This window comes from Oncorhynchus clarkii, unplaced genomic scaffold (genome assembly GCF_045791955.1).
Source record: "Oncorhynchus clarkii lewisi isolate Uvic-CL-2024 unplaced genomic scaffold, UVic_Ocla_1.0 unplaced_contig_3642_pilon_pilon, whole genome shotgun sequence".
NCBI classification, from domain to species: domain Eukaryota; kingdom Metazoa; phylum Chordata; class Actinopteri; order Salmoniformes; family Salmonidae; genus Oncorhynchus; species Oncorhynchus clarkii.
The window spans coordinates 125001-142500 of NW_027261153.1; the positions used below are offsets into that span (position 1 = coordinate 125001).

At 48.9% G+C, this 17500-nt stretch overlaps 1 protein-coding gene across 6 annotated transcripts in view; it reads left to right on the forward strand.

Annotated features, from left to right (window-relative positions):
• LOC139405482 (transcription factor COE3-like) overlaps nucleotides 1-17500 on the forward strand; it is a 95837-nt gene that overhangs the window by 52631 nt on the left and 25706 nt on the right. For all 6 annotated transcript variants that reach the window (XM_071147818.1, XM_071147814.1, XM_071147816.1 and 3 more), the window contains exon 5: nucleotides 14974-15062. In XM_071147818.1, the coding sequence (XP_071003919.1) occupies nucleotides 14974-15062 (89 nt within the window). The remainder of the gene's footprint in view (nucleotides 1-14973; nucleotides 15063-17500) is intronic.

The following is a 17500-nucleotide window of genomic DNA, read 5'->3' on the forward strand; positions in this document are numbered from 1 at the left end:
GGCGTTTTCTATCCTCTGATCTGCCGGGTTAATGTGTAAACGACTTGTCAGCAAATAGCACTTTGTCACTGAAATCACCAACACCCCCTCTAGGGGAATGACTTCAGTGGAGAAATTTGATTTGACTTTATTTAATTATTTTTTTCCCCAATCTGTAGTGGAGTGTCAGTAGCCTCCCTGGCAGAGATAGTGGAGTATAGTACAGACCTGAGGGACATTTTCTGTTCTCCTCCACCTCTGTCCCCCCTACAGACCTGAGGGACATTTTCTGTTCTCCTCCCCCTCTGTCCCCCCTGCAGACCTGAGGGACATTTTCTGACCTCCCCCCCCCCCCCCCCCCTCTGTCCCCCCTACAGACCTGAGGGAGCCTCCCTGCTACTCCTCAGTCCAACTCGACAATAACAAATGCCTCTCCGGTTGGCATGGTGTTGTGTGCATGGTGTTGTATTTCTAGGGCCTGCTCACAGAAACAGTCATTATGATGGTGGTCTGTTTTCAGCGAGGACAAAACTAACTGAATTATTACCAACGCATGATTGGGAAGTAGCAGGAAGATGAACATTATTACAATGAAAATGGAACTCATTTATAGCCTGAACCCAGGCAGCTGGCGGGAGCAGACCAAGGTTGTGTCCCAAATGACATCATATTCCCTGTGGGCCCTGGTCAAAACTAGGGCACTACGTAGGGAAGAGGGCGCCATTATGGGATGCATTCCAAATGAATCCCCTTCCTGTTTTTATTAAGGGAGTCAGATTATTCAGTCAGGAGGAAGACATGAGAGTAAATTACCCCAGCTGTTCCTTCTCTTCTCCCTCTCTCTCCTCTCTCTTCTCCCTCTCTCTTTTCCCTCTCTTCTCCCTCTCTCTTCTCCCTCTCTCTTCTCCTTCTCCTCTCTCCTTTCCCTCTCTTCTCCCTCTCACTTCTCCCTCTCTCTTCTCCCTCTCTCCTTTGCCTCTCTTCTCCCTCTCTCTTTTCCCTCTCCTCTCCATCTCTCTTCTCCCTCTCTCTTTTCCCTCTCTTCTCCATCTCTCTTCTCCCTCTCTCTTCTCCCTATTTTTCCCTCTATTCTCCCTCTCTCATCTCCCTCTCTCTTCCCCCTCTCTCTTCTCCCTCTCTCTTCCCCCTCTCTCTTCTCCCTCTCTCATCTCCATCTCTCTTACCCTCTCTCTTCCCCCTCTCTTCCCCCTCTCTCTTTTCCCTCTTTCATCTCCCTCTCTCTTCCCCCTCTCTCTTCTCCCTCTCTCTTCCCCCTCTCGCTTCTCCCTCTCTCTTCTCCCTCTCTTTTCCCTCTCTTCTCCCTCTCTCTTTTCCCTCTCTCATCTCCCTCTCTCTTCCCCCTCTCTCATCTCCCTCTCTCTTTTCCCTCTCTCATCTCCCTCTCTCTTCCCCCTCTCTCTTCCCCCTCTCTCTTCTCCCTCTCTCTTTTCCCTCTCTCATCTCCCTCTCTCTTTTCCCTCTCTCATCTCCCTCTCTCTTCCCCCTCTCTCTTCCCCCTCTCTCTTCTCCCTCTCTCTTTCCCTCTCTCTTCTCCCTCTCTCATCTCCCTCTCTCTTCTCCATCTCTCTTCCCCCTCTCTCTTCTCCCTCTCTCTTCTCCCTCTCTCATCTCCCTCTCTCTTCCCCCTCTCTCTTCTCCCTCTCTCTTCCCCCTCTCTCTTCTCCCTCTCTCTTTCCCTCTCTCTTCTCCATCTCTCTTCCCCCTCTCTCTTCTCCCTCTCTCTTCTCCCTCTCTCTTCTCCATCTCTCTTCCCCCTGTCTCTTCCCCCTCTCTCTTCTCCCTCTCTCTTTTCCCTCTCTCTTCTCCCTCTCTCATCTCCCTCTCTCTTCTCCATCTCTCTTCCACCTCTCTCTTCCCCCTCTCTCTTCTCCCTCTCTCTTTCCCTCTCTCTTCTCCCTCTCTCTTCTCCCTCTCTCATCTCCCTCTCTCTTCCCCCTCTCTCTTCTCCCTCTCTCTTTTCCCTCTCTCTTCTCCCTCTCTCATCTCCCTCTCTCTTCTCCATCTCTCTTCCCCCTCTCTCTTCCCCCTCTCTCTTCTCCCTCTCTCTTTTCCCTCTCTCTTCTCCCTCTCTCTTCTCCCTCTCTCATCTCCCTCTCTCTTCCCCCTCTCTCTTCTCCCTCTCTCTTCTCCATCTCTCTTCCCCCTCTCTCTTCTCCCTCTCTCTTCTCCATCTCTCTTCCCCTCTCTCTCCCTCTCTCCCTCTCTCTTCTCCCTCTCTCTTCTCCCTCTCTCTTCTCCCTCTCTCTTCCCCCTCTCTCATCCCCCTCTCTCTTCCCCCTCTCTCTTCTCCCTCTCTCTTTCCTCTCTCTTCTCCCTCTCTCTTTTCCCTCTCTTCTCCATCTCTCTTCTCCCTCTCTCTTTCCCTCTCTTCTCCATCTCTCTTCTCCCTCTCTCTTTCCCTCTCTTCTCCATCTCTCTTTTCCCTCTCTTCTCCCTATTTTTCCCTCTATTCTCCCTCTCTCTTCTCCCTCTCTCATCCCCCTCTCTCTTTTCCCTCTCTCATCTCCCTCTCTCATCTCCCTCTCTCTTCCCCCTCTCTCATCTCCCTCTCTCATCTCCCTCTCTCATCTCCCTCTCTCTTCCCCCTCTCTCATCTCCCTCTCTCTTCTCCATCTCTCATCTCCCTCTCTCATCTCCCTCTCTCTTCTCCCTCTCTCATCTCCCTCTCTCTTCTCCCTCTCTCATCTCCCTCTCTCTTCTCCCTCTCTCATCTCCCTCTCTCTTCCCCCTCTCTCTTCTCCCTCTCTCTTCCCCCTCTCTCTTCTCCCTCTCTCTTTTCCCTCTCTCATCTCCCTCTCTCTTCTCCATCTCTCATCTCCCTCTCTCATCTCCCTCTCTCTTCTCCCTCTCTCATCTCCCTCTCTCATCTCCCTCTCTCTTCTCCATCTCTCATCTCCCTCTCTCATCTCCCTCTCTCTTCTCCCTCTCTCATCTCCCTCTCTCTTCTCCCTCTCTCATCTCCCTCTCTCATCTCCCTCTCTCTTCCCCCTCTCTCTTCTCCCTCTCTCATCTCCCTCTCTCTTCTCCCTCTCTCATCTCCCTCTCTCATCTCCCTCTCTCTTCCCCCTCTCTCTTCTCCCTCTCTCATCTCCCTCTCTCATCTCCCTCTCTCTTCCCCCTCTCTCATCTCCCTCTCTCTTCTCCCTCTCTCTTCCCCCTCTCTCTTCCCCCTCTCTCTTCTCCCTCTCTCTTTCCCTCTCTCATCTCCCTCTCTCTTCTCCCTCTCTCATCTCCCTCTCTCATCTCCCTCTCTCTCTTCCCCCTCTCTCTTCTCCCTCTCTCATCTCCCTCTCTCATCTCCCTCTCTCTTCCCCCTCTCTCTTCTCCCTCTCTCTTCCCCCTCTCTCTTCTCCCTCTCTCATCTCCCTCTCTCATCTCCCTCTCTCTTCTCCATCTCTCTTCTCCCTCTCTCTTCTCCCTCTCTCATCTCCCTCTCTCTTCTCCATCTCCATCCCTCCTTCAGAAGCCACTGCAAAACAATGTGCTTCTGGTGTTAAAAGACACTTCCCGTCCATGTTTTGGTTTCTCTGTGTGTGTGTGTGTGTGTGTGTGTGTGTGTGTGTGTGTGTGTGTGTGTGTGTGTGTGTGTGTGTGTGTGTGTGTGTACATTAGACTGTACTTGTGAGTACCGGAAGTCTTCACAACAATAGTAAACCACTTAAAACTCAGAAGTGATGACAATTTGACGATCCTCACTTGTAAGAAGGTTATTTTAGGCTCATGATTAAGGTTATAATCAGGGTTGGAGTTAGGGGTTAAGGCTAGGGTTGGGGTTGGAGTTAGGGGTTAAGGCTAGGGTTAGGGTTGGAGTTAGGGGTTAAGGCTAGGGTTAGGGTTGGAGTTAGGGGTTAAGGCTAGGGTTAGGGTTGGAGTTAGGGGTTAGGGGTTAAGGTTAGGGTCAGGGTTGGAGTTAGGGGTTTAGGCTAGGGTTAGGGTTGGAGTTAGGGGTTAAGGCTAGGGTTAGGGTTGGAGTTAGGGTTTAAGACTAGGGTTAGGGTTAGGGTTGGAGTTAGGGGTTAAGGCTAGGGTTAGGGTTGGAGTTAGGGGTTAAGGTTATAATCAGGGTTGGAGTTAGGGGTTAAGGTTATAATCAGGGTTGGAGTTAGGGGTTAGGGGTTAAGGCTAGGGTTAGGGTTGGAGTTAGGGGTTAAGGCTAGGGTCAGGGTTGGAGTTAGGGGTTAGGGGTTAAGGCTAGGGTTAGGGTTGGAGTTAGGGGTTAGGGGTTAAGGCTAGGGTTAGGGTTGGAGTTAGGGGTTAAGGCTAGGGTTAGGGTTGGAGTTAGGGGTTAAGGCTAGGGTTAGGGTTGGAGTTAGGGGTTAAGGCTAGGGTTGGGGTTGGAGTTAGGGGTTTAGGGTTGGAGTTAGGGGTTAAGGCTAGGGTTGGGGTTGGAGTTAGGGGTTAAGGCTAGGGTTAGGGTTGGAGTTAGGGGTTAAGGCTAGGGTTAGGGTTGGAGTTAGGGGTTAAGGCTAGGGTTAGGGTTGGAGTTAGGGGTTAAGGCTAGGGTTAGGGTTGGAGTTAGGGGTTAAGGGTTAGGGTTGGAGTTAGAGGTTAAGGCTAGGGTTAGGGTTAGGGAAAATAGGATTTTGAATGTTAATCAATTGTTGGTTTTCAAAATGTCCTCACAAGTATACTAAGACATAGCATGCAGGTTAATAATGGCTGTCATGTGATCTGATAGGAGATTAACAGTGGCTGTTGTCATGTGATCTGATAGGAGGTTAACAGTGCTGTTATCATGTGATCTGATAGGAGGTTAACACTGGCTGTTGTCATGTGATCTGATAGGAGATTAACAGTGCTGTTATCATGTGATCTGGTAGGAGGTTAACAGTGGCTGTTGTCATGTGATCTGGGGGTGTGGGTGCTGTATTTTCTATTGTGTTGTTATTATACCATAGTTCTCATATTCTAAAATAAAGGCTTGTCTCTGCCAAGCATCTAGTATTGTACAGGGTGTCACCCTACTGAAGAATGTTGTTTCAGTGAGAACAAGGGCAAAGCTTTCCATCATTTAAACATACACACACACACACACACACACACACACACACACACACACACACACACACACACACACACACACACACACACACACACACACACACACACACACAGAGAGAGAGATACACCACGTGCAGCAATCACCTAAGCAATGTGTTTTCTGTAAGGATCCAGAGTCTCCCCTACATCTGATCTAAATCAGGTCTGATGCAGCTAATTACCATAAGGATCCAGAGTCTCCTCTACATCTGATCTAAATGAGGTCTGATGCAGCTAATTACCATAAGGATCCAGAGTCTCCTCTACATCTGATCTAAATCAGGTCTGATGAAGCATAAGGACCCAGAGTCTCCTCTACATCTGATCTAAATCAGGTCTGATGCAGCTAATTACCATAAGGATCCAGAGTCTCCTCTACATCTGATCTAAATCAGGTCTGATGAAGCTAATTACCATAAGGACCCCAAACTGACCCCAGTCAGTACCTCACTTTACATTCACCTGCAGCAGGAGAAGGTGTGTGTGTGTGTGTGTGTGTGTGTGTGTGTGTGTGTGTGTGCGAGCGAGCGAGCGCCTGCCTGCGTGTGCCTAGGTGTCGTGTTCCCTCCCTCCCCATCTCTACTCTTCTTCCTGTCCCTGTCGTATACCGATCAGGATAAAGGCAGAGCATCTGAGCTCATTACCAAACACATCCCCCACCCCCTCATGAAAGACCTGCATCGTTCATAACAGGCCTTAAACAGACATGAGCTTGGTTTGATTTAACGCTAAGCGTTAGCTGAGGACATGGCCTGGTCTGGAACACAGAGAACAGGAAGAGCAAACAAACAACACTATGATGGGACATATCTAACACAGGACTAGATAGGAGCCAGACAACACTATGATATCTAACACAGGACTAGATAGGAGCCAGACAACACTGTGATATCTAACACAGGACCAGATAGGAGCCAGACAACACTGTGATATCTAACACAGGACTAGATAGGAGCCAGACAACACTGTGATATCTAACACAGGACCAGATAGGAGACAGACAACACTATGATATCTAACACAGGACTAGATAGGAGCCAGACAACACTATGATATCTGATACACGACTAGATAGGAGCCAGACAACACTATGATATCTAATACACAACTAGATAGGAGCCAGACAACACTATGATATCTAATACACGACTAGATAGGAGCCAGACAACACTATGATATCTAACGCAGGACTAGATAGGAGACAGACAACACTATGATATCTAACACAGGACTAGATAGGAGACAGACAACACTATGATATCTAACACAGGACTAGATAGGAGCCAGACAACACTATGATATCTAACACAGGACTAGATAGGAGCCAGACAACACTATGATATCTGATACACGACTAGATAGGAGCCAGACAACACTATGATATCTAACACTAGATAGGAGACAGACAACACTATGATATCTAACACAGGACTAGATAGGAGCCAGACAACACTATGATATCTGATACACGACTAGATAGGAGCCAGACAACACTATGATATCTAACACTAGATAGGAGCCAGACAACACTATGATATCTAACACTAGATAGGAGCCAGACAACACTATGATATCTAACACTAGATAGGAGCCAGACAACACTATGATATCTAACACAGGACTAGATAGGAGACAGACAACACTATGATATCTAACACTAGATAGGAGCCAGACAACACTATGATATCTAACACTAGATAGGAGCCAGACAACACTATGATATCTAACACTAGATAGGAGCCAGACAACACTATGATATCTAACACTAGATAGGAGCCAGACAACACTATGATATCTAACACAGGACTAGATAGGAGCCAGACAACACTGTGATATCTAACACAGGACTAGATAGGAGCCAGACAACACTGTGATATCTAACACAGGACTAGATAGGAGCCAGACAACACTATGATATCTAACACTAGATAGGAGCCAGACAACACTATGATATCTAACACTAGATAGGAGCCAGACAACACTATGATATCTAACACTAGATAGGAGCCAGACAACACTATGATATCTAACACTAGAGAGGAGCCAGACAACACTATGATATCTAACACAGGACTAGATAGGAGCCAGACAACACTGTGATATCTAACACAGGACTAGATAGGAGCCAGACAACACTATGATATCTAACACTAGATAGGAGCCAGACAACACTATGATATCTAACACAGGACTAGGTAGGAGCCAGACAACACTATGATATCTAACACAAGATAGGAGCCAGACAACACTATGATATCTAACACAAGATAGGAGCCAGACAACACTATGATATCTAACACTAGATAGGAGCCAGACAACACTATGATATCTAACACTAGATAGGAGCCAGACAACACTATGATATCGAACACAGGACTAGATAGGAGCCAGACAACACTATGATATCTAACACTAGATAGGAGCCAGACAACACTATGATATCTAACACAAGATAGGAGCCAGACAACACTATGATATCTAACACTAGATAGGAGCCAGACAACACTATGATATCTAACACTAGAGAGGAGCCAGACAGCACTATGATATCTAACACTAGATAGGAGCCAGACAACACTATGATATCTAACACTAGTTAGGAGCCAGACAACACTATGATATCTAACACTAGATAGGAGCCAGACAACACAATGATATCTAACACTAGAGAGGAGTCAGACAACACTATGATATCTAACACTAGAGAGGAGCCAGACAACACTATGATATCTAACACTAGAGAGGAGCCAGACAACACTATGATATCTAACACTAGATAGGAGCCAGACAACACTATGACATCTAACACTAGAGAGGAGCCAGACAACACTATGATATCTAACACAGGACTAGATAGGAGCCAGACAACACTATGATATCTAACACTAGATAGGAGCCAGACAACACTATGATATCTAACACTAGAGAGGAGCCAGACAACACTATGATATCTAACACTAGATAGGAGCCAGACAACACTATGATATCTAACACTAGAGAGGAGCCAGACAACACTATGATATCTAACACTAGATAGGAGCCAGACAACACTATGATATCTAACACTAGAGAGGAGCCAGACAACACTATGATATCTAACACTAGATAGGAGCCAGACAACACTATGATATCTAACACTAGAGAGGAGCCAGACAACACTATGATATCTAACACTAGATAGGAGCCAGACAACACTATGATATCTAACACTAGAGAGGAGCCAGACAACACTATGATATCTAACACTAGATAGGAGCCAGACAACACTATGATATCTAACACTAGATAGGAGCCAGACAACACTATGATATCTAACACTAGATAGGAGCCAGACAACACTATGATATCTAACACTAGATAGGAGCCAGACAACACTATGATATCTAACACTAGATAGGAGCCAGACAACACTATGATATCTAACACTAGATAGGAGCCAGACAACACTATGATATCTAACACTAGATAGGAGCCAGACAACACTATGATATCTAACACTAGATAGGAGCCAGACAACACTATGATATCTAACACTAGATAGGAGCCAGACAACACTATGATATCTAACACTAGATAGGAGCCAGACAACACTATGATATCTAACACTAGATAGGAGCCATACAACACTATGATATCTAACACTAGATAGGAGCCAGACAACACTATGATATCTAACACTAGTTAGGAGCCAGACAACACTATGATATCTAACACTAGATAGGAGTCAGACAACACTATGATATCTAACACTAGATAGGTGCCAGACAGAAGTCATGACAGACACCAACAGTCCAGACAGCCATATGTATCCATGTATGTATATAACCGTCTTCCTAGTAATCATGAATCATTATCGTCGCCCCTGTAAGGGAACTCCACACTCCTCTATGTCCTCTGAACAGGTCACAGTGGGTCCCTCCCTCCCTCATTATCCCAGAGGTCAGAGGTCAGTAAGCAGAATTGGGAAGAAGTTGGGTTGAGATCAATATGTATTATCCCGGAGCAAAGCGGAGCCGACAGTTTGAATTGCAGCATATGTTTACCCCTGAACCAGGCAATTTATCTTAATATCAGCGGTGCAATGCCAAGCAGGTGAAAGGTTACAAAATCTGTCCACCTCATAATACCCAGTTCTGAAAGAGGAAAGTGCTATTGATTGGTTGGGGCTAGGGGCCAAGGGCTGAGGCAGGAGAGGGGCCGAGGGCTGAGGCAGGAGAGGGGCCGAGGGCTGAGGCAGGAGAGGGGCCCGAGGGCTGAGGCAGGAGAGGGGCCGAGGGCTGAGGCAGGAGAGGGGCCGAGGGCTGAGGCAGGAGAGGGGCCCGAGGGCTGAGGCAGGAGAGGGGCCCGAGGGCTGAGGCAGGAGAGGGGCCAAGGGCTGAGGCAGGAGAGGGGCCAAGGGCTGAGGCAGGAGAGGGGCCCGAGGGCTGAGACAGGAGAGGGGCCCGAGGGCTGAGGCAGGAGAGGGGCCCGAGGGCTGAGGCAGGAGAGGGGCCAAGGGCTGAGGCAGGAGAGGGGCCAAGGGCTGAGGCAGGAGAGGGGCCCGAGGGCTGAGGCAGGAGAGGGGCCAAGGGCTGAGGCAGGAGAGGGGCCAAGGGCTGAGGCAGGAGAGGGGCCCGAGGGCTGAGGCAGGAGAGGGGCCAAGGGCTGAGGCAGGAGAGGGGCCCGAGGGCTGAGGCAGGAGAGGGGCCGAGGGCTGAGGCAGGAGAGGGGCAGAGGGCTGAGGCAGGAGAGGGGCCGAGGGCTGAGGCAGGAGAGGGGCCGTGGGCTGAGGCAGGAGAGGGACTGAGGGCTGAGGGCTGAGGCAGGAGAGGGGGCGAGGGCTGAGGCAGGAGTAGGACCGAGAAATGAGGCTGGTGAGGGGCCGAGGGCTGAGGGCTGAGACAGGAGAAGGACAGAGAAATGAGGCAGGAGAGGGGCCGAGAGCTGAGGCAGGAGTAGGGCAGAGAAATGAGGCAGGCGAGGGACCGAGGGCTGAGGTAGGAAAGGGGCCGAGTGCTGAGGTCGGGAGAGGAGCCGAGGGTTTGAGGTCGGGAGAGGATAGGTAGCAGTCAGACAGGTTGGGTGATATAGCTGGGCCCACAGGGATGTGCCAACTCTGAATAGCCCTCCCTCCCGCCCTCCCTCCCTCCCTCCCTCCCTCCCTCAGACCCAGATGTTCTGACCTTCGGTAACCTCTCTCTCTCTCTCTCTCTCTCTCTCTCTCTCTCTCTGATGCTCTGAGCTGCAGTACGATAGCCATCCTATCAAAAATCAAGACTGTGTTTAGTGCTAATGAAGGATTCCATGACCTCCCTCTACACATTAGCATGAAATCAATAGCTGATGAACATTTACCTCTCTCTGAACAAGTCCCATCAGCCCAGATTTATCAAGCCAAAGGCCCTTTAATGATCAGCCTCTTTCTCCTTAACAATGCTATTCAACTCAAGCTGTGTGGGTATGTTTGCCTGCGTGTGCGTGTGTATGTATGTGTATGTGTGTTTGTGTACATGTGTGCGTGTGTGTGTGTGTGTGTGTGTGTGTGCGTGCGTGTGTGTGTGTGTGTGTGTGTATAGTATCGTTCTCCCATGTGTCTCCCCAGGCCTGCTGCCTTGGCCAGAAATCTCTACTCCTCTCCCCCTTACTCCCGTGTCCCCACATGGCTTTCTGACACATCTGTGTCGGCCAGGGCACGGCCCAGACATGACAAATTGTCCCGGAAGAAGACAGCCTCTGATGATTAATGGGCTGATTATGAAGTTTTACACATATAGCATTTACATGGGGTTTACATCTTCTGAATATGGGGTGGAGGGGTGGAGAACAGGAAGGGGGTTTGGTGGAGGTGCTGAGAGAGAGAGAGAGAGAGAGAGAGACAGAGAGAGAGAGAGAGAGAGAGACAGAGATAGAGAGAGAGAGAGACATAGACAGAAAGAGAGAGAGAGAGAGATAGATGGAAGGATAGTAGTGATGATATCCCCAGCCAAAGCCATGTCATGTAAAATCAATAAGGATCAATGCTTTTAACAACGACTCGTCTTCCTTCAACATTCCTGCCATGCGGAGACCGTTGTCTTCCTCAGTTGCCTTGATTGTTAAGAACCATCAAATAGCATCGGCAGTTGTCAAGCTCTGGTGGCCACCCAGCGAGCACCTCACCCATCCGTCTGTCTCTCTGTCTGACGCGTGTTACAACGCTGAGCCGTAGCTTCTTAGCACGCGGCCACTTCATTGATTACCTCGTCTCGCTGTCCTCGGATTCCCCCGGTTCTGTAAATATACCACTTCATCATCAAGTCAACCAATTATTTTAGTGGAAGGAAGTTGGCATCTTGTCGTCTCTGTGTCTCTATCTCCCCTGGCTGTCAGCATCTTGTCTTCTCTGTCTGCCTGGCTAACGTTAGCCTTCATATTCACTTCCATTCTACACGTTCATCAGACTAGACCCACTGAGCCTGAAGGTGTTAATCACTAAATTACATGCTGGGGTGACTGTGTCTGTGTGTGCGTGCGTGCATGTGTGCTTGCCTTCCTGTGTGTGTGTGTGTGTGTGTGTGTGTGTGTGTGTGTGTGTGTGTGTGTGTGTGTGTGTGTGTGTGTGTGTGTGTGTGTGTGTGTGTGTGTGTGTGTGTGTGTGTGTGTGTGTGTGTGTGTGTGTGTGTGTGTGTGTGTGTGTGTGTGTGTGTGCGTCAGTGTGTGTGTGTGTAATGAGTGATGGGGTCTAAATTGCAGTCTGGGTAATGAATAGATGGAGGCAGTTGTTTTTTTAGTGTGAAAGATAAGAGCCCATTGATTTGTGTTAGTGAGCAGCTACAGAGTCAGTCACTCTACATTCACTCTACTAGTACAGTCACTCTATTAGCACAGTCACTCTACTAGTACTGTAACTCTACTAGTACTGTCACTCCCCTAGCACAGTCACTCCCCTAGCACAGTCACTCTACTACTACTGTCACTCCACTAGCACAGTCAATCCCCTAGCACAGTCACTCTACTAGTACAGTCACTCTACTGGTACAGTCACTCTACTAGCACAGTCACTCTACTAGTACAGTCACTCTACTAGTACAGTCACTCCCCTAGCACAGTCACTCTACTAGCACAGTCACTCTACTAGAACAGCCACTCTACTGGTACAGTCACTCTACTGGTACAGTCACTCTACTAGTACAGTAACTCTACTAGTACCAGCACTCCCCTAGTACAGTCACTCTACTAGTACTGTCAGTCCCCTAGCACAGTCACTCTACTAGTACAGTCACTCTGCGAGCACAGTCACTCTACTAGTACTGTCACTCTACTGGTACAGTCACTCTACTGGTAAAGTCACTCTTCTGGTTCAGTCACTCTACTAGTACTGTCACCCTACTGGACAGTCACTCTACTAGTACAGTCACTCTACTAGTAAAGTCACTCTTCTGGTACAGTCACTCTACTAGTACAGTCACTCTACTAGTAAAGTCACTTTACTAGTACAGTCACTCTCCTAGTACAGTCACTCTCCTAGTACAGTCACTCTACTGGTACAGTTACTCTCCTAGTACAGTCACTCTACTAGTACAGTCACTCTCCTAGTACAGTCACTCTACTGGTACAGTTACTCTCCTAGTACAGTCACTCTACTAGTACAGTCACTCTCCTAGTACAGTCACTCTACTGGTACAGTCACTCTACTAGTACAGTCACTCTACTAGTACAGTCACTCTCCTACTAGCACAGTCACTCTACTGGTACAGTCACTCTACTAGTACAGTCATTCTCCTAGTACAGTCACTCTACTGATCATGCCTTCTACATCCATATCGCTATCACTACCCTAATACGGCTTTGGTCCTATGGCCCGGTGCACACTCCTTCAAGGCCTGCGACACACCAAACAACACACACACACACACACACACACACACAGCCGCACACCCCTCCTGTTTTCTTTTGAGCCGACGAGGACGTTCCTTATTAATAGACCTCCGTGACTCTGTTCCAGAAGCTTGTTAAACACAGTGTGTGCAGTGGAACCCAGTCGTAGTCGTGGATTATGATTCATGCTCGATCACGCGGGCGCCACGGCCTCTTGGATTTATCACACATCGCCGTCCGTACTCCCAAATGACAGTTTCGGTTAGGGGTTGGTGGGTGGAGAGGTTGGGTTAGGGAGAGAGGGAGAGGTTGGGTTAGGGGTTGGTGGGTGGAGAGGTTGGGTTAGGGGTTGGTGGGTGGAGAGGTTGGGTTAGGGGTTGGTGGGTGGAGAGGTTGGGTTAGGGGTTGGTGGGTGGAGAGGTTGGGTTAGGGGTTGGTGGGTGGAGAGGTTGGGTTAGGGGTTGGTGGGTGGAGAGGTTGGGTTAGGGGTTGGTGGGTGGAGAGGTTGGGTTAGGGGTTGGTGGATGGAGAGGTTCGGTTAGGGGTTGGTGGGTGGAGAGGTTGGGTTAGGGGTTGGTGGGTGGAGAGGTTGGGTTAGGGGTTGGTAGGTGGAGAGGTTGGGTTAGGGGTTGGTGGGTGGAGAGGTTGGGTTAGGGGTTGGTGGGTGGAGAGGTTGGGTTAGGGGTTGGTGGGTGGAGAGGTTGGGTTAGGGGTTGGTGGGTGGAGAGGTTGGGTTAGGGGTTGGTGGGTGGAGAGGTTGGGTTAGGGGTTGGTGGGTGGAGAGGTTGGGTTAGGGGTTGGTGGGTGGAGAGGTTGGGTTAGGGGTTGGTGGGTGGAGAGGTTGGGTTAGGGGTTGGTGTGTGGAGAGGTTGGGTTAGGGGTTGGTGGGTGGAGAGGTTGGGTTAGGGGTTGGTGGGTGGAGAGGTTTGGTTAGGGGTTGGTGGGTGGAGAGGTTGGGTTAGGGGTTGGTGGGTGGAGAGGTTGGGTTAGGGGTTGGTGGGTGGAGAGGTTGGGTTAGGGGTTGGTGGATGGAGAGGTTGGGTTAGGGGTTGGTGGATGGAGAGGTTGGGTTAGGGGTTGGTGGGTGGAGAGGTTGGGTTAGGGGTTGGTGGGTGGAGAGGTTGGGTTAGGGGTTGGTAGGTGGAGAGGTTGGGTTAGGGGTTGGTCGGTGGAGAGGTTGGGTTAGGGGTTGGTGGGTGGAGAGGTTGGGTTAGGGGTTGGTGGGTGGAGAGGTGTGAACAAACAAACAAAAAAACACATTCATTACTATTCGTGGCCTGCAATTTCATGAGGCCAGTTTGCTCAGTGCAGTGCTGCTGAAGAGTGATGCTGCCATTCATCAGTTTGTAGTCGGCCATTCACAGATTATTAAAGCCTGGTAGAATGATAGTGGCCCTCATCAGTTTGTAGTCAGCCAATCACAGATTATTAAATAATTGTAAGGCGAAGTACTCCTGCCTCGTTTGCACTCAGGCAATATGCTGGACGGGGAGGGGGGGGGGGGATAAGGACCCGGGGATAAATCGTAGACTTTGCAATAACCATTCATATGTCATCATCGCCAGTTGGCTGTAAATCTGTGTGTGTAGAAAGTGGTCCACGATGCAGACGTCGGGCTGGTGACAGGAGTGATTGCTGGGGGGTTTCCCTCTATACCACTGTGCTCCAGTACAGCTTCGTTCATAATGTGTTGACTAACACGTAACAAACGGTTTGATCATTTTATTTGCCTGTATCGTTCTGAGTATCTTGAGGTGAATAATATTGATTTGAAATTCACACTCTTCTGCTGTTTCTGTTCATGTGTGTGGTTGTCTGGAGTTGGCTTCGTTTCCCGGAATCAAAATGTACTGACCTTCGGTAACCTCTCTGGATCTCCTGGATGTCTGGGAATGACCTTCTGTATACCGTGTGTCTAAACAATGTATTTTTCAATTCAACATCTTGAGAAATGTGGACATTCATTCAGTCATTCATTCATTGAAATCCATATGTTGACACTGCTATCTGAACGAATCTTTCCTTACTAAAACTAACGCGTGTTGTTTGACACATTATACACTCACTCTTTGTCTTCTGTCTTCCTCTCCTCTGTAGCTTTGAACGAGCCAACCATCGACTACGGCTTCCAGAGGCTACAGAAGGTCATTCCCAGACATCCAGGAGATCCAGAGAGGTTACCGAAGGTCAGTACATCTGGGTCTGGGGGAGGGAGGAAGGGGGGAGGGAGGGAGGGAGGGAGGGGGGAGGGAGGAAGGTCAGTACATCTGGGTCTGAGGGAGGGAGGGAGGGAGGGAGGGAGGGAGGGAGGGAGGGAGGGAGGGAGGGAGGGAGGGAGATTACCGAAGGTCAGTACTTCTGGTCAGAGAGAGAGAGAGGTTACCAAAGGTCAGTACATCTGGGTCTGAGGGAGGGAGGGAGGGAGGGAGGAAGGTTACTTCTGGTAAAGGTTCAAAGGTCAGTACATCTGGGTCTGAGGGAGGGAGGGAGGGAGGGAGGGGTTACTAAAGGTCAGTATATCTGGGTCTGAGGGAGGGAGGGAGGGAGGGAGAGAGAGGGAAGAGAGGGGAGAGGGGAGAGGGAGAGGGAGGGAGAGGGAGAGAGAGGGAGAGAGAGAGGGAGAGAGGGAGAGAGAGAGAGAGAAAGAGAGAGAGAGAGAGAGAGAGAGAGAGGTTACCGAAGGTCAGTACATCTGGGTCTGAGGGAGGGAGGGAGGGAGGGAGGGAGGGAGAGAGAGAGAGAGAGAGAGAGAGAGAGAGAGAGAGAGAGAGAGAGAGAGAGAGAGAGAGAGAGAGAGAGAGAGAGAGAGGCAACCACAAAAACTAACCGTTTGTCTGTTTATTATAGAAATTCAACACTGTGTTCCAATTCAGTGCCCAGATGAGTTAGAGCAGGCAATCTCTTTTGGCAAGTCATCATTATTCAATCACTCAGAGACAATGCTGCGAAAGGGGGATAACAAGACACACACACACACACTCCCCCCCCCCCCCCCCCCCCACACACACACACACACACACACACACACACACACACACACACACACACACACACACACCAGTCAGTGTGTATTGTCCAATGTGGTAAATTTGTTTGGATTCCGAGAGAGAGGTGCACAAACTTCCTGCGTTGGGCGAAATAGTTCAATTAAACAGTTTTCCAGTCCAGTAACCATGGTGATTGTAATCTAAGCAGGGCCCTTGTCTGATCTCTGATTATTCCCGCTCTTGTTTTCCTTTCATTTTCCAAAGCTAGATCCAGGTTTAATCTTTTGTTTACAAAGCTTTCCCGTTATAAGTCGTTGTCTTAGCAGGTTAATAAATGAAGTCCACGCGTTTAACGTCCCACTGACGGCAGGGTCTCTCTCTCTCTCTTTGTCTCTCTCTCTCTCTCTGTCTCTCTCTCTGTCTCTCTCTCTGTCTCTGTCTCTCTCTCTCTCTCTCTCTCTCTCTCTGTCTCTCTCTCTCTCTCTCTTTGTCTCTCTCTCTCTCTCTGTCGCTCTCTCTCTCTCTCTCTCTCTCTCTCTATCTCTCTCTCTGTCTCTCTCTCTGTCTCTGTCTCTCTCTCTCTCTCTCTCTCTCTCTCTCTCTGTCTCTCTCTCTCTCTCTCTCTATCTCTCTCTCTGTCTCTCTCTATGTCTCTCTCTCTCTCTCTGTCTCTCTCTCTCTCTCTGTCTCTGTCTCTCTCTCTCTCTCTCTCTCTCTCTCTCTCTCTCTGTCTCTCTCTCTCTCTCTCTCTCTCTCTCTCTCTGTCTCTCTCTCTCTCTCTGTCTCTCTCTCTCTCTCTCTCTCTCTCTCTCTCTCTCTCTGATGCTTTTTAATTTATTTTTCTTCCATTTTGAATCCCAACAAAGAAGCGTTTAGCCGCCCGGTGGGCCGGCCGCCCGCAGGTTCCCCCGGTGGTTAACATGTATCACAGGCCTCTTGTTTTGATGTGTGACATAAAAGGAATAGCCCATGCTATGCCTATCGTTACTATTTATTTTCTTTTTTTGGCAGATTCTTTGATTAAATATATCTATTTTTCCTCTTTTTCTTTCTTGAAACGTTCTATCGTGACTTGTTTGCCGGGCTAATAGAAAAACGTGCTAATTTCCCATTTGAGGCGTGCAGAGCCAGGGACCCTTCTTAATAACCTGTTCAGAGATTATCGTGTCCCTGTAGGTCCTGAGTGGTTCAGATAGAACTGACCACCGCTGAGACTAATAACGGATATTATGCTAATATCTATTAGCAGGCTAGCTCAACCGTATCACCAACTGCCACTATCCAGTTTCAAACACTGTGGGGTGTTCCTCTCTCAGTTCAGATATCCAGTTTCTAATACTGTGTGGTTTTGCACTCTCAGTTCAGGTATCTAGTTTCTAACTCTGTGGGGTGTTACTCTCTCAGTTCAGATATCTAGTTTCTAACTCTGTGGGGTGTTACTCTCTCAGTTCAGGTATCCAGTTTCTAACACTGTGGGGTGTTACTCTCTCAGTTCAGATATCTAGTTTCTAACACTGTGGGGTGTTACTCTCTCAGTTCAGATATACAGTTTCTAACACTGTGGGGTGTTACTCTCTCAGTTCAGATTTCCAGTTTCTAACACTGTGGGGTGTTACTCTCTCAGTTCAGATATCTAG